This window comes from Bos grunniens, chromosome 12 (assembly GCF_055505025.1).
Source record: "Bos grunniens cultivar Pamir isolate PY7600 chromosome 12, Bosgru_T2T1.0, whole genome shotgun sequence".
In the NCBI taxonomy this organism is placed as follows: domain Eukaryota; kingdom Metazoa; phylum Chordata; class Mammalia; order Artiodactyla; family Bovidae; genus Bos; species Bos grunniens.
The window spans coordinates 25,439,425-25,463,970 of record NC_141176.1 but is presented as its reverse complement, the minus strand read 5'-3'; the positions used below and the strand labels follow the sequence as shown (position 1 = coordinate 25,463,970).

The following is a 24,546-nucleotide window of genomic DNA, read 5'->3' as shown; positions in this document are numbered from 1 at the left end:
TGGACAGAAGAGTCTGGCAGGCTACAGTTCATAGGGTCACAAAGAGCTGGATATGAGTGAAGTGATTTAGCACACAGCACACAGGCACTTTTAGATTACAAGGAACAGATACACTCAAGCCTGACCACTGAGATCCTTCCAGTTCTATTTGGTTTGTACTTGCAACAGAATCTCTGTCCAAGTTTATAAGGGAGAGATCAAGGCCATATGTATAGGATTCCTTACATCCTAAGAAAAGCTCCACTGAACAAAGTATTTTATTTGGACCTTTAAAATTTTGTGTAGAATCTGCCTAGGGGCAGGAAATACACATACTTTCCTTCAATTATTCCTTTTATTTAACCATCTTTTACTCACCACTGGCATCTGTTCATAGACTCAAATAGAAGACAGTCTGTCTATAACAAAGCAAATATAAGTAATTGATCTTTTATCAGTTTTTACTCAACTTATGAAATATACATATATATATATAGTTGCTTCCATATCTGAAGGATTTCCATGATTTTTTTCCATTTTCTCTTTGAGAGAAACAATTTGCTTTTCTAGTTGATCATTTAGTTCAAATTGTGTCTCCTAATTCACCACCTGAGTGAAAAGGGGGGCAGGATCAAGATCACCTCACCAACTCTCATTATTCATGAAAACAACATTAATCAGCTCAGCCTGACTCTGTCACTATACTGGGCTTTATCAGTAACACAGATGCACCAGAGTGAACTAATGTCTCTGTTAGACAGGATCTGTGTAGACAGCAGACTCATAGGTTCCCACCGGCCTGGACCTCACAGTCACTGTTCTATGATTCCTAGTCTGCTCACTCTCCGCCCGCTTTTGTTCTTTGAGTTCTTTGTGTATACTTATAAGGAATTCTATTAGAGGAAATATCAGTAACACGTTTCTTTCCTCAGAACTTGAAATAGCTATAATTTGGCTGGCCGAAAAAGTTTGGGTTTTTCCATAAGATGTTATGGAAAACTCAAACAAGCTTTTTGGCCAAACCCAGTGTTACAGCCTAAAAAGTACTAGCCTCTCATCCAGTGTAATATTCTCCTTTTTTTCCTTTGCAAAAGAGTTCTGAGTCCATTTAACAACTACAAATTATGTGTTTGCTGTGTTAAAAGCACATAGTGCCTTATATATATTAGCAGATTCAATCCTTATTTACAAACATTTAGTTATCCATTTAACAGATAAGGAAAACAGGCTCAGAGATGTCAAATAACATTATTAAGGTGACAAAGCTAATAAATGGGGAACTGGGGTTTCAACCCAGTTTGTTCTGACTTGAAAGTGTGTCCTCTTAACCTCTGTGCTATGGTAATTATCTGGCTACCTGTTCAAGCATCTTTTCTTATCTGTAAGCAGTTTTCTTTAAATTCCTTTGGCTATTGAGGCCAAAACATCTGTCTTATTGCTCTAGGCAGAGGAGGAAGATACAGCCTAGAATCAAAAGCTCCTTTTCGTGATGTCTATCTTCTTTGTGAATTGTATCTTTTACCATTAAAAATATTCATCCTTATTTCATTTAAAAATACAAATTTTAAAAAATTTAAAAAAATAAACCAAAGATTTAAAAAATAAGACATGAATGAGATTTAAAATTTTTCAAGAAAATATTAAATACTTAAAAGAAAAAATAGAAGTACACACATACACACAAAGCTCCTTTTCAGCGTTAAGGCTCAAAGCTAATTTTTTTGTTTTTGAGTCTGGAAAGTCATACTTTGTAAAAGAGAGAAAAAAAAATAGCTTGTTTCTAAACTTTAAATGTTCTTTACATATATGAGGCAATTTCTACTACACAATAGTTGATGGAGGAGTCTAAGCAGAAAGACATTAGCTCACATTACTACCAATGTCTTCAACCCTGCACAACCCTGCCCTCACCCTCATCTCTAAGCAAATGTAGTCTACAAGGAGAGGGGGCAGGAATGTCCTCCCATACCCAAGTCCAAAGTCATTAATCCAAATACTCAACAAGTGGATGGAGGTCCACAAAACCGGAAATTAACAACTTTTTTGCTTTCTTGCTACATAACAGTATTGCTGCCCCCAACCCCCAATCTGGTCAATTTCCTACTATCAACTGTTTTATTTTTCTGAAAAAAATGAGCACACTGAGCTTTATTTTCCCTACCACATTTTGTTCTGTAATAAGCCAGAAGTATTGAATATATATATATATATAGGAACCATGGCTGCACGGGTGCAGGAGGGCCTAGAGGAGCTATCCCATGTTGAAGGTCAGGAAGGGCATCGGTGAGGAGATACCCTTCGTCCAAGGTAAGGAGCAATAGCTGTGCTTTGCTGGAGTGGCCGTGAAGAGATACCCCACGACCAAGGTAAGAGAAACCCAAGTAAGATGGTAGGTGTTGCAAGAGGGCATCAGAGGGCAAACACACTGAAACCATACTCACAGAAAACTAGTTAATCTAATCACACTAGGACCACAGCCTTGTCTAACTCAATGAAACTAAGCCATGCCCGTGGGGCAACCCAAGATGGGTGGGTCATGGTGGAGAGATTTGGCGGAATGTGGTCCACTGGAGAAGGGAATGGCAAACCACTTCAGTATTCTTGCCTTGAGAACCCCATGAACAGTATGAAAAGGCAAAATGATAGGATACTGAAAGAGAAACTCTGCAGGTCAGTAGGTGCCCAATATGCTACTGGAGATCAGTGGAGAAATAACTCCAGAAAGAATGAAGGGATGGAGCCAAAGCAAAAACAATACCCAGCTGTGGATGTGACTGGTGATAGAAGCAAGGTCTGATGCTGTAAAGAGCAATATTGCATAGGAACCTGGAATGTCAGGTCGATGAATCAAGGCAAATTGGAAGTGGTCAAACAAGAAATGGCAAGAGTGAATGTCGACATTCTAGGAATCAGCGAACTGAAATGGACTGGAATGGGTGAATTTAACTCAGATGACCATTATATCTACTACTGCGGGCAGGAATCCCTCAGATGAAATGGAGTAGCCATCATGGTCAACAAAAGAGTCCGAAATACAGTACTTGGATGCAATCTCAAAAATGACAGAATGATCTCTGTTCGTTTCCAAGGCAAACCATTCAATATCACAGTAATCCAAGTCTATGCCCCAACCAGTAATGCTGAAGAAGCTGAAGTTGAACGGTTCTATGAAGACCTACAAGACCTTTCAGAACTAACACCCAAAAAAGATGTCCTTTTCATTATAGGGGACTGGAATGCAAAAGTAGGAAGTCAAGAAACACCTGGAGTAACAGGCAAATTTGGCCTTGGAATACAGAATGAAGCAAAGACTAATAGAGTTTTGCCAAGAAAATGCACTGGTCATAACAAACACCCTCTTCCAACAACACAAGAGAAGACTCTATACACAGACATCACCAGATGGTCAACACGGAAATCAGACTGATTATATTCTTTGCAGCCAAAGATGGAGAAGCTCTATACAGTCAGCAAAAACAAGACCAGGAGCTGACTGTGGCTCAGACCATGAACTCCTTATTACCAAATTCAGACTTAAATTGAAGAAAGTAGGGAAAACCACTAGACCATTCAGGTATGACCTAAATCAAATCCCTTATGATTATACAGTGGAAGTGAGAAATAGACTTAAGGGCCTAGATCTGATAGACAGAGTGCCTGATGAACTATGGAATGAGGTTCGTGACATTGTACAGGAGACAGGGATCAAGACCATCCCCATGGAAAAGAAATGCAAAAAAGCAAAATGGCTGTCTGGGGAGGCCTTACAAATAGCTGTGAAAAGAAGAGAAGTGAAAAGCAAAGGAGAAAAGGAAAGACATAAACATCTGAATGCAGAGTTCCAAAGAATAGCAAGAAGAGATAAGAGAGCCTTCTTCAGCGATCAATGCAAAGAAATAGAGGAAAACAACAGAATGGGAAAAACTAGAGATCTCTTCAAGAAAATCAGAGATACCAAAGGAATATTTCATGCAAAAATGGGCTTGATAAAGGACAGAAATGGTATGTACCTAATAGAAGCAGAAGATATTAAGAAGAGATGGCAAGAATACACAGAAGAACTATACAAAAAAGATCTTCACGACCCAGATAATCACGATGGTGTGATCACTGCCCTAGAGCCAGACATCCTGGAATGTGAAGTCAAGTGGGCCTTAGAAAGCATCACTACGAACAAAGCTAGTGGAGGTGATGGAATTCCAGTTGAGCTATTCCAAATCCTGAAAGATGATGCTGTGGAAGTGCTGCACTCAACATGCCAGCAAATTTGGAAAACTCAGCAGTGGCCACAGGACTGGAAAAGGTCGGTTTTCATTCCAATCCCAAAGAAAGGCAATGCCAGAGAATGCTCAAACTACCGCACAATTGCACTCATCTCACACGCTAGTAAAGTAATGCTCAAAATTCTCCAAGCCAGGCTTCAGCAATATGTGAACCGTGAACTTCCTGATGTTCAAGCTGGTTTTAGAAAAGGCAGAGGGACCAGAGATCAAATTGCCAACATCCGCTGGATCATGGAAAAAGCAAGAGAGTTCCAGAAAAACATCTATTTCTGCTTTATTGACCACGCCAAAGCCTTTGACTGTGTGGATCACAATAAACTGTGGAAAATTCTGAAAGAGATGGGAATACCAGACCACCTGATCTGCCTCTTGAGAAATTGGTATGCAGGTCATGAAGCAACAGTTAGAACTGGACATGGAACAACAGATTGGTTCCAAATAGAAAAAGGAGTACGTCAAGGCTGTGTATTGTCACCCTGCTTATTTAACTTCTATGCAGAGTACATCATGAGAAAAGCTGGGCTGGAAGAAACACAAGCTGGAATCAAGATTGCTGGGAGAAATATCAATAACCTCAGATATGTAGATGACACCACCCTTATGGCAGAAAGTGAAGAGGAACTCAAAAGCCTCTTGATGAAAGTGAAAGAGGAGAGTGAAAAAGTTGGCTTAAAGCTCAACATTCAGAAAACAAAGATCATGGCATTGGGTCCCATCACTTCATGGGAAATAGATGGGGAAACAGTGTCAGACTTTATTTTTCTGGGCTCCAAAATCACTGCAGATGGTGACTGCAGCCATGAAATTAAAAGACGCTTACTCCTTGGAAGTAAAGTTATGACCAACCTAGATAGCATATTCAAAAGCAGAGACATTATTTTGCCAACAAAGGTTTGTCTAGTCAAGGCTATGGTTTTTCCTGTGTTCATGTATGGATGTGAGAGTTGGACTGTGAAGAAGGCTGAGTGCCGAAGAATTGATGCTTTTGAACTGTGGTGTTGGAGAAGACTCTTGAGAGTCCCTTGACTGCAAGGAGATCCAACCAGTCCATTCTGAAGGAGATCAGCCCTGGGATTTCTTTGGAAGGAATGATGCTAAAGCTGAAACTCCAGTACTTTGGCCACCTCATGTGAAGAGTTGACTCATTGGAAAAGACTCTGATGCTGGGAGGGATTGGGGGCAAGAGGAGAAGGGGACGACAGAGGATGAGATGGCTGGATGGCATCACTGACTCAATGGACGTGAGTCTGAGTGAACTCCAGGAGTTGGTGATGGACAGGGAGGCCTGGCATGCTGCGATTCATGGGGTTGCAAAGAGTCGGACGTGACTGAGTGACTGATCTGATCTGATCTGATTGAATATACTGAGGTTTGCAATTTTTTTGCAAAATTTCTTGAAAAATAATTTTTCATCTGTCTTTAAAATGCAATACTATTTAAATTATGCTCTCGACTGGGAATAAGATTAACAATTAAAAATGGCAAATTTTGGAAATAATCTTAATTCTAAGGAATGTCCAGAGCCATCTGAAAACATCCCAGATAAGAGATGTGGTGCTGTCATTAAACAATCACAACAAACATGACTCCAAAAAAGATGATCCATGACCTTGAGAACAACAGCAGCCAAACTATCAAGGCCTAAGATGAACCCATAACAGGTCATTATTAAAATGCAGATTATGAGGATAAAAGTTTAGCAGAAACATCTGTGTCTCTTGGGAGAAAAAGTACCCTGAGTAATAATTCCATGAAAACATTGCCTTTATGGTAACTCTAAACGCAAACAAAAAACAAGCAGTGTACTTTGGAGGGGAAAAATCAAACCGCTTTGTAATCTCAAGAGGGATCTTGGCTAGAATCACTACAATGAAAGCAAAATCACACCAAAAATTGAAAAATACTGGAAATTTGATTTATGGTAAAAATTGACGTAAAGGAGGAAGTTCATAAAGCAAGACAATATTAGGTGGAGGCCTACCTTTCTGATATGGACTTTTCTTTTTCCCCCAAAGAGAGATAGCATGTTAACAAAACAAACAAAGCCCAACTAAACAACAATGCCAAATATTTTAATTGTTATAAAGAACATAGTTAAATTGAAACTTGACCCTACATAGACTTTCATGTTTGTGTTGTTCACTATATTTATTACAGTGATGGAGTTATATTAACTTGAAAAAACTCTGTAAAATAAGAAAATGTTAACAAGGAAAGGAAAGAGCTTACTATGTGGCACTATACAAGGCACGAGGGATACAAAACTAAAATAGACATAGTCCCTGCTGTCAATCAGCAGTAGGACAGTTAGGAAGCATGAAGAGTACAGAGACATACCCAGAATATTTGTGAGAGTCTTTGGTTAATTGGATGTAATGGAACACAGAGAAGGACATCCAACCTGGAAGGTGGCAGAAGGGAATGAGAAATGAGATCAAGACTGAAGAGGGGCAGAAAATGCTTCTTGAGGGAAATGACATCTATTCTAATCCAGAGAATAAGAATATTCAGTGAGAATTACATGAATAAAAATACCAATATGTCCCAAAGGGAAGTATGGTGCAAAGAGTATCTCCTTTGGGTAAAGTTGTCCCCCTAACCAAATTTTCAAGAGACTCCATAAGGAAAAACATCTCCAAAGAAGGACTAGTGGGTTTAAGTCATGTCTCCACCATTTACTAGTGTCTTTCTGTGATCCTGAGCAAGTTACCTTTCCCGTGCCTCAATTTCTCATCTGTAAAATGAGAATAATTAAAGTTCCTACCCTCTTGGGTATTGAGAGGATTAATTAAACGTGAAATTCTTAAGACAGTGAAACACACACAGAAATTGCTATAGAAATTAGTTGGTTTTGTTATTATCATTTTTATCATTAGAAATTTGCTGCAAAATTGTTTCCCCAAAGGGTAGTACTACATTGCTTTCAGTAGAGTATAACATTCCTATTTCACTTAAAACAAAACCAAAAAAACTCTACTTTTTTGATAGGCAACACATTTCTTTCTTTTTTTTTTTTTTTTAGGCAACACATTTCTTCAACTTAAAAACAATTTGGGTCCTTTTCCATATTTATGAGTTGTCTCTATGTCCTACTTGTATTTATCTACTGGGACTTAAGTGTTTTCTAACTGAAACTGCAGAGAATACAAGCCAAGAAGGGAGATCTCAGAAGAAACCAACTCTGCCAGTATCATGATCTTGGATTTCCAGTATCTAGAACTGTGAGAAAATAAACCAGTCTGCAGTACTTTGCTATGGAAGCTTTAGCAAACTGGTACACTATCTATTCTGTTCTACTGATTTGTTTCTAGTTTTAGTCATTATAGCTTTATTTTATTTTACAGGAGTCCCTCAACCCTGTGTCAACTACAAATTGGCACTTACCTAAAGCACTGCCAACGAGAGAAGAACAAAGGCATTTGCCCTCTGCCTCTACGGAGACTGAACACCACGCTGCTATAGCTGTTGACCTTCAACACACCCTGAGGGAGTTCAGAGTGGCGTGAGGCACTCTGTGCTCCAGGGAATCTCCTGGGACAGGTCTTTAGATAGTTGGATGTTTTTAGGAACAGATTTTATGGTCTCAACCCTTGCATCTCCTCATATCTAGAGAAACACTAAATCCCTTCATGGTGACATCAGATCCTCATGACTAACAAAAACCTTTTGTAAAATGAGTGCTTCATGGCACTGAACTCCCCTTCACCAAAACCTTGCACGTTGACTTTCCCCCACTGCTGCTTTGGAGCAGTCTCTCAGAGATATCTGAGATGCTGCCTCCCGGGCTGCAGTCCTCATTTTGCCCCAAATAAAACTTAACTCACAACTCTCAAGTTGTACATCTTTTTTTCAGTCGACACCCGCTACACAAATTCTTATCAGTTATCCATGTCTACTTATGTACCTAATTAACTTTAGAGTCAGTTATTGAAGTTAAGAAAAAACAGCTTGGTGTTTTAATAAGAGTAAATTAACTTGATGAGAATGAGCACATTTATAACATCCAATTCTCCGATATAGAAAAAGTCTATGTCCTTCTTATAAAACCTTATTAATAAATTCTCCAATTAAATTTTATTTTAGGGTTTCTCTCCAGTATTACATTTCTCATGTTAAATAAGTGAGAATTCTTGCTGAATGGCTATTATCTCATTATAGTCACAGTCTTTTTTCTCTTCATATGGATCCTGACTATTTCTTATCAAGGATATTATCAGATATTTGATGATTTAGGCCGGAACTGTTGTGCAATATTAAAAAACTGTTTTCCAACTGTTACTGCTACACAAAATGTTTTTAATAAATATTTCTTCCACTACTGTATTCAACCATTTTCTAATTTTTTACTAATATACTAGTTTTTCCACTGATCCTCTGGAAAGTTATAGATATCAAATTATAAAAGTTTAAAATTATAATAATTTTATCTCTTCCTATCTAATAGCTATAACTCTTATTTCTGTTTCACATTTTATTGCTTGACTGGAACCGTCAGTTCAGTTCAGTCACTCAGTCATGTCCGGCTCTTTGCGACCCCATGAACTGCAGCACGCCAGGCCTCCCTGTCCATCACCAACTCCTGGAGTTCACCCAAACCCATGTCCATTGAGTCAGTGATGCCATCCAACCATCTCATCCTCTGTCGTCCCCTTTTCCTCCTGCCCTCAATCTTTCCCAGCATCAGGGTCTTTTCAAAGGCGTCAGCTCTTCGCATCAGGTGACCAAAGTATTGGAGTTTCAGCTTCAGCATCAGTCCTTCCAATGAACACCCAGGACTGATTTCCTTTAGGATGGACTGGTTGAATCTCTTTGCAGTCCAAGGGACTCTCAAAGAGTCTTCTTCAACACCACAAAACAACATTAAATTTTAATTGTGGCAGGAGGCATCTTTGCTTTTTTTCCAGGAATGGGGATGCCTCTAACGTTTCATCATTAAGTATTATGCCTGATCAAGATAAATAGAAATATCTTTTAATAAGGAAGATTAATTTTATTAAAAACATATTTTAGCATTTACTGAGATGAGTTGTAAAAACTGATCTACCAGCATATTACTTAAATTGAATTTTTTTAAATAAGAAAGACAAACTGAATTTTATGAAAACACTTTTTAGCATTTATTGAGATGAGTTGTAAAAACTATTTGATTTACCAATATTTTACTTAATAGCCATAGAGTTTTAAACTAGAAACCAGCCTATAAATGAAGATGAAAAAGGAGTTCAAAGGAGAGGTCTGGGATGGAGATATGTCTGTGTGTTGTACACAGATGGCATTTAATACCATACGACCAGAGGAGATCCCCTAAGTAGTGGGAGCATACATCAGAGAAAAGTCAGAACAGAGGCACTCCAAGTTTTTAGAACTCATGAAGACGAAGAGAAGTGAGGAGTAGCCAGTAGATATGAAGATAACCAAGGGAATTTGGCATCCCAGAAGACAAGCAAAGGGTTTCACGGATGAAGGTGATCAGCTGTGGCAAGACTGTTAATAAGTCAAGATGAGGACTGAGAGTTGACACTGTATTTTGCAAATTGACAGTCACTGATGACCTTGATAAGAACAGTTTCAGGAGATTAGAGGTGAAACTTTTGATTGGAATGATCAACTCCAAGACAGAATGAGAAAACTGTGCTTGTGCTGGGCAAATTCAGCCCATTTTTATGCCTAGATTATCAATGTCCCAGAGGATCAGTAAATCAAGGTTCTCTTCTCCAGATGAAAAAAACTTGAGAAGCAAACTTAAGAAACTTCAGTGGAAAGAAGTAGAAGCTGAGTTTGGGCTCTGATGCCGGAATGCCTGGATCCAAATTACAGATCTGTCCCTCCCCACCTCTGCAGCCTTGAGAAAGCCAGTGAGAATCCCCAAGGCTGTTTTTCATCTATAAAATGAGGTGATACATTTTTTAAAGGGTAGTTGCAAGGTTTCAATTTTTAAAACTGCACTCAAACCCCCTACACCAATATGACTCTTCTTTTTAAGTCTCCTGGATATTTTTTTTCCTGTTCCTTGTCTTGTGGCCAAGTTTTAAGATGGTGAAATTCAGATTTACTTCAAACATAAACCACTTTTTTGCATATAGTTTCCTATGAATCCTAAAGGGCTTCAAAAGGCCACTAAAATATGTGAATCCTTTTGAAGTTCATTATGTTGGCCATTTTGCCTAAAAATTAATCCTGTCACAAACCAAGCAGATTAAATGATTAACTAGGAATAAAGAGGTAAGAGTGGAAATTAAAAAAAAAAAATCGAAGAGTTTTGCTATACATGGAGCAGTGAAAGGGGAAAGGGGATAATGGTAGAAAGTGAAATGTGGAGCCAAAGGAGGGTTGCTATTTGTTTTTTAGATAAAATAAAGTCAGCTTGTCTGTGTGCTGTTGGGGATGAGCCAATGGAGCAGCGAAAACAGATGGTGCAGGAAAGAGAGAAGATGATCAATTGTTGAAGTTATATCCTGGAGGAGGTGAGGGTAGACCAGATCTGCTGCACAAGTGGAGGGATTATCCTTGAATCTTGAACACAGAACACACAGAGGAACAGGAGGGAAGGAAGACGAGGTGTAAAGATGCAGGTAAGTGGGTAGCTCAGTTGAAACACTTGGAAATTCTCTTCTGATTGTTTCTTATCTCTTTTTGGAAGAGAAAGGTACGCTCATTTGCTGAGAGTGAGAATGGAGAGAGAGGTGACAAGATTTGAGGAGGTGGAAGTGTGAAAGAATTACCTAAACAGATGTGCATGTATTTCTTTTATAATGTTGAGCAATAATAAATTTATTTTGAAAACTCCTTTAATCATCCCATTGCCTTCAGGATAAAAGGGCTTTCCTCATAGCTCAGTTGGTAAAGAATTCACCTGGAATGTGGGAGACCTGGGTTTAATCTCTGGGTCGGGAAGATCCGCTGGAGAAGGGATAGGTTATCCACTCCAGTATTCCGGCCTGGAGAATTCCATGGGGTCGCAAAGAGTTGGACGCAACTTTCACTTCACTCCACTTCTTCAGGATAAATAAAAATACATCAGCATCATATTAAAGATTATTCTTCCTCTTCTTCATAAACCTTAATCTCATCTCCTGCCACGTTCTCGTCACAATCTATGTTCTGTCTTCATCAGTTACTTCAGAGTTCTCAAAAGACATATTTAATGCTCCCTATGGCAGACTGAATTTTCCAAAGATGACTGCAAGAATCTATCTCATCTCACCTGACCTTGTGCAATGTGACCTTGACAAGTAGATTTTCTCCATCCTCTCAAATCTATGATTGTTTTGACGAATAGAATACAGTGGAAATGACACTGTCAGTTTCGGGAGTAGCCCTTACCTAGCCTGGCAGTTTCTGTCCTTGCTCCTTTTAGTATGCTTGCTTTTGGGTACAGCCTCTTGGAACCCAGGTACCATGTTATGAGAAGCAAAAGCTACATAGCCAAAAGCAGGCACTTCTGATGGGCTGTCCCAGCTGGGCTCCCAACCAACACCCAGGATGAGATGCCAGCCATGTGAGTGAATCATCTGGGAATGTCTAACCCCACTGAACTTACAGATGACTGAGTGCCAGACTACATCTGACTGCAATCATATAAGAGACCCGAATTAGGAACATCCTAGATGAAGAAAGTCAATCCACAGGCTGTGAGAAAGATGTTATTTAGGCCCCTAGATCACAGGGTGATTGGCTGTGCAACAGGAGATAACCAGAACTGTTGAGCACTGACCAGGGAGACAGCAGTCATCATGGTAATGGTGGTAGTGGTAGATAGGTGATTTAGGATAAAGTCATGGTTCTGCTGCTCCCTGGCTATGTGATCTTAGCAGGCGACTTAAATTCCTGAACTTCATTTTTCCATAAATGGGGATAATAATAGTCACCTCTGCTGGCCTTAGTTGATGCTGAAGAAGGCATAAAGGTTTCCACCTTCCATCTTAGGCTTTAGCTTAGCCCACTGAGGAAAGAACTTTCTCACCTATCATTTTACCTTTTCTCTTTATACCCACAAACCAGCTGTTCCCCGTGAGAAGAGCTGTTGGTAATACAACTTGTTGGGCGTACATTTTACCAGTGACCAAAGTTATTGCATTGTGTGTGTACCTGTGAGCATGACCTGTTTTGTCTATAATTAGCTGGACGAGGAAAGTCCAGCCAGCCTTAACAGTGCAAATACTCAGTAAGTGTACTCAACAGTCTGCACTCATGGAGCCGGTTTCATTAGGATATAGATAGGGAAGCAGAGGAAGCTACTTCAGCCTTGAGATAAAGTAGTGTTCTCCAATCAAGCTCTAAGAGAGCATTAGGCATTATGAAAAGTAGCATTGTATTTGTCATATGGCTGCTAATCCATTCTGTTTACAGCTTCCCCAATAGAATGGAACAGCAAGAGCTGGTTTAAGAACCAAAGCCCAGCCCCATAACCCTAATAAGCTCCTACTGTTCTCTAGCATTCAGTTCAAGACTGCCCCTTCCCTCATGCAGGTTGTGTTAGGTTACCCTTACCTGAGGTGCCATTTCTCCTTATGCAGAATTTACATTACTTGTCATGTTCATATTTTAATTTGACACTTCCTCCCAATAGTCAGTGAACCTCTTTAGAAAAGGGAAAAGAAAGGTCCTCCATTCAAAGTGTTGACATATGGCAGGATCTCAATCAATATTCGTGTAACAAATTAACAACTTATATACATTACAAATTTTAAGGACATACGGATGCCTGTGTGTTAGGTGTGCCGTGTGAGTGCAACACTCACCTGCCCCTTCCCCATTCTTTCAACACAAATAGTCAAAACCTAGATAAGGATTTTAAGGTTATACTTCAACTTTAGCAGTTAAGGTATAAAAGTTATTACTCAAATTATGTAGAAAACTTTGTGATAATTATTTATTTAAATAAATATTAAATTATTAATATAATTAAACATTAATATATTGTAATAAATCTTAATATCAGATATTGTCTATTCAATAACTTTATCAATATTATTAATAAATATTTTATTAAATATTTACTTTATAAATAATATATTTATATATTTATTTATATATAATAAAAATATTTTTATTTATCAATAATGAATTGATTTCACATAACAAAGGTTCTTCTAATTGAAGAATGAACATTTTGAAATCGTAAGTTGATAAATAATTATAAAACAACAGGTTTGACATTCCAAAAATCAATTTTTAAAGCCTCTATATTAAATTATTATTAATGCTGCCAAAAAGCAAGACTAAAATTTGGGCACTATTATTCCAAATATGTAATGTACCATAGATATCATAGTACAATGAACAGTAACTATCTAGGAGTCACACATAAAAATATTTACTTATATACCTTCATCATCAGTATTGAGTTTGGTTTCCAGTTCTGCAATCTTGTGTCTTATTTTAAGCACTGAGAGTTGCACTATATCGCTATTACTGAACACATTTAGTTGATTATGATTCAATTAAAAATAATATGAAAAGAATAACACATGGTAACTCACTACTTCAGAAACACCATACTATGAAATATCACTCACTGATGGTCTGGTCGAGAACAAGGAATCAAGAAAAAAACACAGGCTTCTGATAACCTGGGTCCAGAAGGACACTCAAATGCACTAAAGCTCAAAGCTCTCCATGTAACCACTTAACACTCTTTATTCTTAAAGTTGACCCCAAAAAGTCTGACAGTTTTTGGTTATCTGGTTTCTCAAAGCCCAACAAATGAGCTGCAAATTACTATAGAAAGGAATAGCTAGGACAACAGGTAACAACTGGCAACCTGATATAAACAGAAAAAAAGCAGCACTAAAAAAAAAATACATACGTAACACTACAGAGATAATCTATTTAGGACATCAATAAGCATAGTAGTTCTCAAAATAGAATCATTTATTCAGTACATATTTTTGAATGCCTATTATGTTAGAGGCATTGTGATAAGTGCTGAAGATATACCCAAGTAAGAAGAGCAATATGCAGCAGCCAACTTCCACTGAATGTTTATCACAAGCCAATGCTGAGTGTTACAAACATTTCATTTAGTCCTGGTAACAACCACATAATGTGTGAGATAAACATTTCTACTACAGTCTTAGATTTGAGAATACAGCAGCTTAGAGGTTCATTAACTTGCCCAAGATCATGTAGTTGCTGAGTGAAGAGTGCTGGGATTTGAATTTGTACAGGATTCCTCTAAAGTACTGGTACCTATACTCTACTGTTTCAGGGACTACAGAACCTGTCCTCAGAGGGCTTACAGCTTATTGTCAGACCAAGAATTGACTGAGCAACTAAAAGAGTGTGTTTGGACCTGTTAACAGTGGAAAGCAAAGGAAGCTATAAAGACCACTGCTTCCACATAGGCGGGTCTACCCTCCTGTGGCCTACTGGTGGGGACAGGGGAACCTTAAAAAACAAAACAAAACAAAAACTGCTTAAAATGTTCCAAAGTTTTAGTAAGAATGCTTATATGGAGAATTTTAAGAAGTATATATATAGGAGGGGCTTCATTTTTACAAAATGTCACCAATTCTTAAGTGCTTCTAAAGGGATGAACGGAGCAGGCAATGGCACCCCACTCCAGTACTCTTGCTTGGAAAATCCCATGGACGGAGGAGCCTGGTAGGCTGCAGTCCGTGGGGTCACTAAGAGTCAGACACGACTGAGCAACTTCACTTTCACCTTTTACTTTCGTGCGTTGGAGAAAGAAATGGCAACCCACTCCAGTATTCTTGCCTGGAGAATTCCAGGGATGAGGGAGCCTGGTGGGCTGCCATCTATGGGGTCGCACAGAGTCGCACACGACTGAAGCGACTTAGCAGCAGCAAAGGGATAAAACAGCAGTGTAATAACTGAACAAAATGTCTGGCAATTGAAACAGAAAACCTGAACCTACTGGAACATCAAAAGTGCACACACACATTTTAGCATTAGAGCATATGCACATAGTACACTCCATTTGACTTGATCTTGAAGGCAGTTCAAAACCTGCCTCTTTGTAACACCAAATGTACCAGGTCAATGAATCTATACTGCTTTCAGATGTCACCAGCTCTGCCCGGATATCAGTGACCCTGCAGCTGTCACATCGGCCTCAGGGGCTTCGACCTTGAGCCCTGGACCCCCCCCACCCCCCAGACACCGGCCTTCGCGTTGGCGGCGTGGCCGTGACCCCCACACCCGGCGGGAGTGCGCGCTGGTCCCCAACTCACTTCAGGTGCATTTCTTCCTGTAACTCCAATTTAAGACGGTCGGTGCTCACATAGTTGAAGTTGTCGCCTCTTCCTTCCAACATAGCGTCAGTTCAGAGGCCACCCACGCCCTCCCCTCACACAGCTGACACTAGACCTGAGGGGACACTCAGAAGCCGGGTGAGGGGAAGATCTCACAGCCGTTGTCGGGGGAACGGCCTCGCTCTCGGCCAGGCTCCTTGTAACGTCACAGGGCGGCGCCGTCAGGCTGGGTCTCTCAGTGGTTCACAGGTGTTAGAGGGCCAGTACTGGAAGTTTCGAATTGAATTGTTTAAACAGAACGTGATGTAGTGGCATGTTAGACGGATAGGGTGTTTAGTGTCCAAAAGAACAATCCTGGGTTGTGGGCCAAAGATAATTGGCAGCATTGTGAGGCATCAATTCAATTAAATACAATTGAAGGCTTATTTTGTACAAAGTGATGTGTAAGATACCAAGTACGTGCACTGGCTTCAAAGAATCTAGTTTAACTGAAAAGTGCAAAAGAACTCTCCTCACAGGATGTCAATATCACATGGTATGGCAAATTTAGTACTCCTAACTTCTGTGCCCAACCTGAGGCAGGTTGTGGGGAGCGAGGTGCTGGTCACCTCTCAGACACTCACCAGTGTCTGTTCTGTCTTGGTGGCTCCCCTTCTGGTCCTTAGCCACTGTTCTTAGTTCTCTCATAGACTGGGGAGGTGGGGTGAGAGTGAGCTGGATGTTAGAGAGATCGTCACATATTTTCCCAAATCTGATTCACACATAAATCATAGCTTTTGAAATGTCAAAATCTAAGAACTGATGGGTTTATTCTCTAGTTTGTCTATAGAACTCCTGCTCCTTTGGGTCAGGAGAGTCAGAAATGCTCTCTGCCTCTAATGCTGCTTCCAGCATCACTACACGCTTCCATCTTCATGTAAAAACCCACTCCTCTGATACGCCATCTTGGGTGTGACACCATCCACTTTTCCCCTTGCTTCACCCAGACTTACTAGTCACAACCTGTCTACTGACTGACTAAAAAGGTAATCCTTCCACTGTCAATCTTTCTTCACCCTTCAGTTTGCAACTCCCAGCACTTTAATTTCCACCCCACTTCCACAGTTACAGACTGAATACTGTCATCAGTGTGGTTTTAGTTCAAAAGCCTTAATTTAAAAACTGCTGTTGATCTGAAACAGCAACCCACAAACAAGTGAACAGAGTAGAATGAAGTGAAAGGGACAAGTAGGTTTCTGTTGCTGATCTGTGCTCTAAGATAATTTTTTAAACTCCAGGCTCCATTAATTGTCATTCCATTTCTTAAATAAGGCAGAGACTGACTGAAGGCTATTTACTAATTCGACTTTATTTCCATTTCAACTAGAACATTATCCTTGGCCCTAGGAAAAGGCTCTGATTCTGTGTTCCTGAAATACAAGCCCATGAATACATCTGAGGCCAAGTAAATCAAAGACAGTTTATTCACAAAGTGCACTCTTTAGCTTCAAATAAAGTCTAATAAAGTAAATAGCAATTGGAGATTCAGAAATATCAGAAAGGACTATAGTATGAAAACCAATGCCAAATTTTTTAAAATCAAGAAACAAAAGTAAAATGCCATTAGCTATTTTTATAACATGTTTGTAGCTTACAGGTCTGTGAATATCCTGTCTTCTGCCAAAGTGGACACCATTATGCCATTCACGATGGATAAATGCCTAAAGTCTTCACATTCTTTACCTGAATTATGAATAAAATCTTTCTAATAATTTAATTCATTGGCTTTTTGGTATATACAATTTTAACGACTGAATCCCAAAATAAAAATTATTTACCGTACATTAACTCAACTGTTTATATTTTAGTTTTCACTAAATTTTAGCCTTTTGGAAAAACTTACAGTAGAAGTGATTACATTTTTGTCCAACTGAACTGATAATAATCACTTTGTATTGTTACAATACCAACCACAGTCCGAAATTTCCTAGGCTCCTAATAGATCAGTAACAGTATAAATCTAGAAGACTTAATTCTAGAAGACTTAAAAATCTGTTTGTAATCATTTAAAATCAAAAAGACTGTCCCATTTACTAACAAAGAGATAAACTACCAAATAATTTTTATAGAAACTCATTTTAATTTTCATGATTAGTCTATTCCTTGTTTTGAAAAAGTCTTTTAAATGTTATGCAAGAATTCTTTTCATTTAGGATCACAGTTTTTGTTTAGCTTACATACTGACAATTCTGACAAGCACCCTAAAAAAAAGTCCACAATTAGTGCAAAAAGAGGAAACAACATTTTAAGTCATTCCTTCCCAGTACACATAGAACTAAGGTTACTAAGTGCCAATTTTATGTATATGTGAATATAATATAATGATTTCCTACTTCACTTTCTGAAAGACAGCAAATACAAAAATAGTTTAACATTAGGTTTAATGAGGTTTATAGCACATCTATTATTAGTCTTATTTTAACTGCAAAAATATTTTAGCCACATTTAGAAAAAAATAAATTCACAGAGAATGTTAACTATATTTCTAAAGATCAGATGCAAGAATACTGATTCTTTTCCACGGAAGTAGAATACATGACATAAAGCTTATGAAATAGTCACTTTGTAGGAATGAATACATTTTAAAAATCCTGGTTAACCTGTGAGGATTATCACATTAGCCTATTTAACAAAATTGCATCCGTCTATAAGGCTTTGGTATAGGCAATGCATAGCACTTCCATCACTTATCTTTCTTCTTTGCCCCGTTCTTCTCTGGCCCCTCTTTCTGCTCATCTTTCTCCCCTTTCAGGTTTGCACTTGCTCCTCCTCCTGGATTTTCCCCCTTAGAATTATCAATGATTTTATAGTCCTCAAGCAGTGTGTGTCCTGTTTGTTTTGCAGTTTTCTTCACCATTGCTTTGATGCCAATGTTGTCAATATTATAGGCAGTTACACCAACATTGATGGCAGAATCTACTGCGTTGTGTGTAGCTTCTCCTGCAGTATGCCCATATCTTTAAAAGAAAGATTAGAGAAAGCACAACAAAATTACAAATACAAATCAAAGTTTTCTGAATTTTAGTGTTAAATAGCTCACATGATTAGTATGTTATCCTTAGAAGCAAAATCAAAGATTATGTTTCAATTTAATGAATAATGTAAAACACAGTAAAGAATAAAATCACACTGTGCACACACTCTATTTTCTCCTTCAGTAAAAATACTACGAAAATAAACTGAGGCTGAGATTAATGCAATGAAGACTGTTTATGCTGAGTGTAAATTTTAATAAAGGTTGTTAATCAGTCATTATTTCCTGTTTTGTCTCTTTCTGGAAATATGAGAGAATTTTAACTGAAACAACTATCAGTTCAGTCGCTCAGTCGTGTCCGACTCTTTGCGACCGCATGAATCCCAGCTCGCCAGGCCTCCCTGTCCATCACCAACTCCCGGAGTTTACCCAAACTCATGTCCATCGAGTCAGTGATGCCATCCAGCCATCTCATCCTCTGTCATCCCCTTCTCCTACTGCCCCCAATCCCTCCCAGCATCAGAGTCTTTTCCAATGAGTCAACTCTTCACATGAGGTGGCCAAAGTACTGGAGTTTCAGCTTTAGCATCATTCCTTCCAAAGAAATCCCAGGGCTGATCTCCTTCAGAATGGACTGGTTGGATCTCCTTGCAGTCCAAGGGACTCTCAAGAGTCTTCTCCAACACCACAGTTCAAAAGCATCAATTCTTCAGTGTTCAGCTTTCTTCACGGTCCAACTCTCACATCCATACATGACCACAGGAAAAACCATAGCCTTGACTAGACGGACTTTGTTGGCAAAGTAATGTCTCTGCTTTTGAATAAGCTATCTGGGTTGGTCATAACTTTTCTTCCAAGGAGTCTTTTAATTTCATGGCTACAATCACCATTTGCAGTGATTTTGGAGCCCAAAAAAATAAAGTCTGACACTGTTTCCCCATCTATCTGCCATGAAGTAATGGGACCAGATACCATGATCTTCATTTTCTGAGTGTTGAGCTTTAAGCCAACTTTTTCACTCTCCACTTTCACTTTCATCAGGAGGCTTTTTAGTTCCTCTTCACTTTCTGCCATAAGGGTGGTGTCATCTCCATATCTGAGGTTATTGATATTTCTCCCGGAAATCTTGATTCCAGCTTGTGCTTCTTCCAGCCCAGTGTTTCTCATGATGTACTCTGCATATAAGTTAAATAAACAGGGTGACAATATACAGCCTTGACAAACTCCTTTTCCTATTTGGAACCAATCTGTTGTTCCATGTCCAGTTCTAACTGTTGCTTCCTGACCTACATATAGGTTTCTCAAGAGGCAGGTCAGGTGGTCTGGCATTCCCATCTCTTTCAGAATTTTCCACAGTTTATTGTGATCCACACAGTCAAAGGCTTTGGCATAGTCAATAAAGCAGAAATAGATGCTTTTCTGGAACTCTCTTGCTTTTTCCATGATCCAGTGGATGTTGGCAATTTGATCTCTGGTTCCTCTGCCTTTTCTAAAACCAGCTTGAACATCTGGAAGTTCATGGTTCACGTATTGCTGAAGCCTGACTTGGAGAATTTTGAGCATTACTTTACTAGCGTGTGAGATGAGTGCAATTGTGCGGTAGTTTGAGCATTCTCTGGCATTGTCTTTCTTTGGGATTGGAATAAAAACTGACCTTTTCCAGTCCTGTGGCCACTGCTGAGTTTTCCAAATTTGCTGGCATGTTGAGTGCAGCACTTTCACAGCATCATCTTTCAGGATTTGGAATAGCTCAGCTGGAATTCCGTCACCTCCACTAGCTTTGTTCGTAGTGATGCTTTCTAAGGCCCACTTGACTTCACATTCCAGGATGTCTGGCTCTCGGTCAGTGATCACACCATCGTGATTATCTGGGTCATGAAGATCTTTTCTGTACAGTTCTTCTGTGTATTCTGGCCACCTCTTCTTAATATCTTCTGCTTCTGTTAGGTCCATACCATTTCTGTCCTTTATCGAGCCCATCTTTGCATGAAATGTTCCTTTGGTATCTCTAATTTTCTTGAAGAGATCTCTAGTCTTTCCCATTCTGTTGTTTTCCTCTATTTCCTTGCATTGATAGCTGAAGAAAGCTTTCTTATCTCTCCTTGCTATTCTTTGGAACTCTGCATTCAGATGGGTGTATCTTTCCTTTTCTCCTTTGCTTTTCGCTTCTCTTCTTTTCACAGCTATTTGTAAGGCCTCTTCAGACAGCCATTTTGCTTTTTTGCATTTCTTTTTCATGGGAATGGTCTTGATCCCTGTCTCTTATACAATGTCACAAACCTCTGTCCATAGTTCTTCAGGCACTCTATTAGATCTAGTCCCTTAAATCTATTTCTCACTTCCACTGTATAATCATAAGGGATTTGATTTAGGTCATACCTGAATGGTCTAGTGGTTTTCCCTACCTTCTTCAATTTAAGTCTGAATTTGGCAATAAGGAATTCATGATGTGAGCCACAGTCAGCTCCCGGTCTTACAACTATAGGTCACTATAAATGGTTTTGAGTTCTAACTTAGACTCTAGTTAAGCCTTTCAAACTACTGGAATCTGAGTTTGTCTCTAAACAGAGATTCTACAACTTTCTCTCTCACTCCACTCCACACTACTGCAGACTCAATGGCATTCCTGCTGTTCTTTGAACCCACCAAGCACACATGTAGTGGCCCTATGACCTTCGTACTGGCTGGTATCCACTTAAGACTACTCTCACCACAGGTATCCACATGGCTAACTGCCTCACCTTCTTCAAGTCAGGTATAATCCTCTTAGCATTTAACCTATTTTAATTGCCTCATCCCACAGCCAATCAATCCTCCCTTAACAGCTCTTTCTTCTCTAACTTAATGCCTGTTTCTTCTATGGAACTGACTCACTGGAAAAGACCCTGATGCTGCAAAAGATTGCAGGTAGGAAAAGGGGATGACAGAGAATGAAATGGCTGGATGGCATCACCAACTCAATGAACAGGAGTTTGAGCAAGCTCTGGAAGCTGGTGATGGAAAGGGAAAACTGGCATGCTACAGTCACAAAGAGTCGGACATGACTGAGCGACTGAACTGACAACTACAGAACAACTTTCTAAACACCAAAGCAAAAACCCCCACTGTTTTTGTTTTGCTTGTTTGTCTCACTAGAATATAAACCCCATTATAAAAGGATCTCTTTGCTTTGTTCATTAATGTATCTTAAGTACTTAGAACAGTGCCTAATACCTAATATTTGTTGAATGAATAAAATAAGTAAGCCCTGCCCTAGCCATCTAAGAGCTTCCTGGGTTCTCAAGTAGAGCAAAGGACTGGGGAAATTGTAAAACATCACACAAAGCAGTTACTTCTGACCATAATCAATACAATTGATGGTGTTTAATACCATTTCCATGAGAAAATACAACTTGAGGCGTATACAAGGACACTAAACCTTATTCTACTTTGTTTTACTCTTTACCTTTTTCTAAGTACCAGGCTTTAAAATCTTTTCCTGTCCATAGGTTTCCCCAAATAGAGGACTGCTTAAACAACAAACAAGAACAAAGAGGCAAAATTCTACAGTCTTTTTTTCCAGAACATACTGAAGTTTCCTAGATGCTTTGTGACCAGTATCTGGACATTTTTTCTTACACTGGATCAGATCTCCAAATTAACAAGTCCTCTATTAGTATCAGTCTGGCCTTCTGTGGTTTGCGATCCTACTGGTTTATTTATGTTTTTTGTTTTTTTTCAACTTCAGTGCTGGAAATATGCAATAATCTTATAATGCTTCTGAATATTCCATTCACAATGTTAGAGCACAGCAGAGCCTACAATCTGTCAAACCTTATGTCTATACCACTCTTGACTGGGGTTTTCACAACAGTTACCCAATGGAAAAGCTCCTGACTGCTTTTTGCCAGTCCCTGCTGCTTTGCAACCCCTCGGAATTCCACAGAATTGCTGATGTTGCAAAAGACATGGGGCTTTCTCACAGTCAATTACGCCCCGGTCACAAATACAGTCATCACGTGGCAATGGCTCAGGCTCAATGAGAAGAAAGGGGCGGAGGCAGTTTCAGCACTGGAAGGGTGCCCCAAACTCCTGGTTGAGCAGGTCCCTCTCAGGGCTTCTCTCTCCAGGCCTGGGTTAACTGCAGTCAAGTGACATGATGACTGAAGAATGTGGCCATGTTAGTGTTTGGAGAAAACTACTAAACTGGGAGTCAGAAAATGAAGATTCTAATACCAAATGGGCCAACAGTTAGCCATGTGACCCAGGTGAAGTCCCCACCTCTCTGTACCTCATAAAATTTCCTCTCCTTTATGAGATGTGTATGTGAAAGCACTTTGAAAATTCCATAGGACTAAATATATTTTTAAAGACCCTACAGAACAGTTTTTCAGAAGTTGTGTTTATTTTTTAAATATCTTCTCACTCATCACCTCTGCTTCCCAACATGCCCAGGAGCCAGGATTCCTGGCAGACATCCCTTTCTCCTCTCTTGCCTTAATAACTCTTCAGTTCTTCTCTTTATTCAGACTCAAACTACACCGTTAAAGACTCCTAGAAAGCCTATCTCTGGCCAAAAAAAAAAAGCTTATTTTTTATTCTTCCTTTTAAAAAAGTTAACTATAATTAGCTAATTGAATTACATCTTACATACTGAATACTACCAATTTAAGAACAATAAAAAATGAATATAAAGAATGTTCTAAATAAGTCAATGGGATTCAGATGTCAATTTGAATGACACTTTTCAGGAATTTCTCCAGTGCATTTAGTAACATATAGCAAAATAGCACCCTGGCAGTGATTCCAGATTTCACTCATTATAGCAAAATTTCATCACAACTTTCTAATAAATCTGCCTAAAATTCAATTTACATGCAACCTTCAAAGTTATTCTTAGAAATATTAAATATTTAAAACAGAAATAGCTTCTTAATAGTTCTCAAACACAGATGGGTTACAAGCAACCTTATAGGTGAAGCTAAGGAGTTTAAACTTTATCTTGAAATCAGTAGGAACGGTATGACCAAATTTGTATTTCAGAAGGATCTATCACAGGTTGCATTGTGAACTGTAAGGGTTTAACACTGAGGACCAGTTAGGAAACAAGTTTTGAGCTGGATGAAAAATGATGAAAATATATTCTAAGGTAATGCTAATGAGGCTGGAGCTAAAGGGATCAATTAAAAAAAAAAAAAACCTGTGGATTGAATGGGTGCAGTGGTATGCAGTTGGGATGTATAAGCCTATAGATTAAAAGTTAAGAGGAAATATAGATCTAAGAGCTGCTGAGATATAGGTGATAATTGTGGCCATAGATGTGTGTGTGTGTGTATATATATATATGATATCCACAAAGAGCAGAAAAGGGAGTACAGAGTAAAACCATACACAAAACCAATATTTAAGAAATGGGTGTGGAAGACAACCACCCTAAGAAGTATCTGTAAGACAAAACTGAAAGGTGGGAAAAGACAATACTGTTAGGAGATGTGTAAACAGCTGACCCACCAGTCTCAATAAGTATTAAATCTTGGATAAAGATCAATTAGGAAGAAAGGCTACAGTAAGCATGTGATTTGACTTTATCCACACACACACACACACACACAAAAAAACCCTGTGGAAAAAAATCTTAAGACGTAAGAAAGACACGTCTTTCAACCTACAGGTAACTCAAAATGTAAGGCTAACATGGCACAGATCAAAATCTGAAGCCAAAATGATGGAATTAATGATGGGTCAAAATCAAAATCAACGAAGTACAATTAAGCCAGAATAAATGTAAAGTTTTATTTAGGTACAAATATCAACCGTCTAAAAATAAGGCAAAGGTTCAGATTGTAAAGCAATTATAATTCAGTTAAGAAAAACAAGTTTGATATGGGTCAATAAAGTAACAGCTACTATAAAGACATACCCTTTGTCTTCTATTCCATATTTATCACATGCTAAATATGACCAAAACAAGGGAGACAACCCCACTGTATTCAATCTGGTTACAATACCTCTAGAATATTAGATTCAAGTCTGGGTTCCATATTTTGAGAACATTCGTGAAGGAAAGATCTGGAAA

General features: G+C 38.8%; 2 protein-coding genes across 5 annotated transcripts in view; both read right to left on the bottom strand.

The window, feature by feature from the left end:
- The window catches only part of CCDC169 (coiled-coil domain containing 169), a 37,480-nt gene extending 21,790 nt beyond the window's left edge, over positions 1-15,690 (bottom strand). The window contains 5 exon segments of the mRNA XM_086329365.1: positions 358-396; positions 487-573; positions 11,246-11,254; positions 13,583-13,670; positions 15,458-15,690. Coding sequence (XP_086185491.1) covers positions 358-396; positions 487-573; positions 11,246-11,254; positions 13,583-13,670; positions 15,458-15,540 — 306 coding nt within the window. The 5' untranslated portion in view covers positions 15,541-15,690.
- Positions 15,691-16,808: 1,118 nt separating this feature from the next.
- The window catches only part of SPART (spartin), a 31,944-nt gene continuing 24,206 nt past the window's right edge, over positions 16,809-24,546 (bottom strand). For all 4 annotated transcript variants that reach the window (XM_086329355.1, XM_086329358.1, XM_086329354.1 and 1 more), the window contains one exon: positions 16,809-18,474. In XM_086329355.1, the coding sequence (XP_086185481.1) occupies positions 18,201-18,474 (274 nt within the window). In that variant the 3' untranslated portion in view covers positions 16,809-18,200. The remainder of the gene's footprint in view (positions 18,475-24,546) is intronic.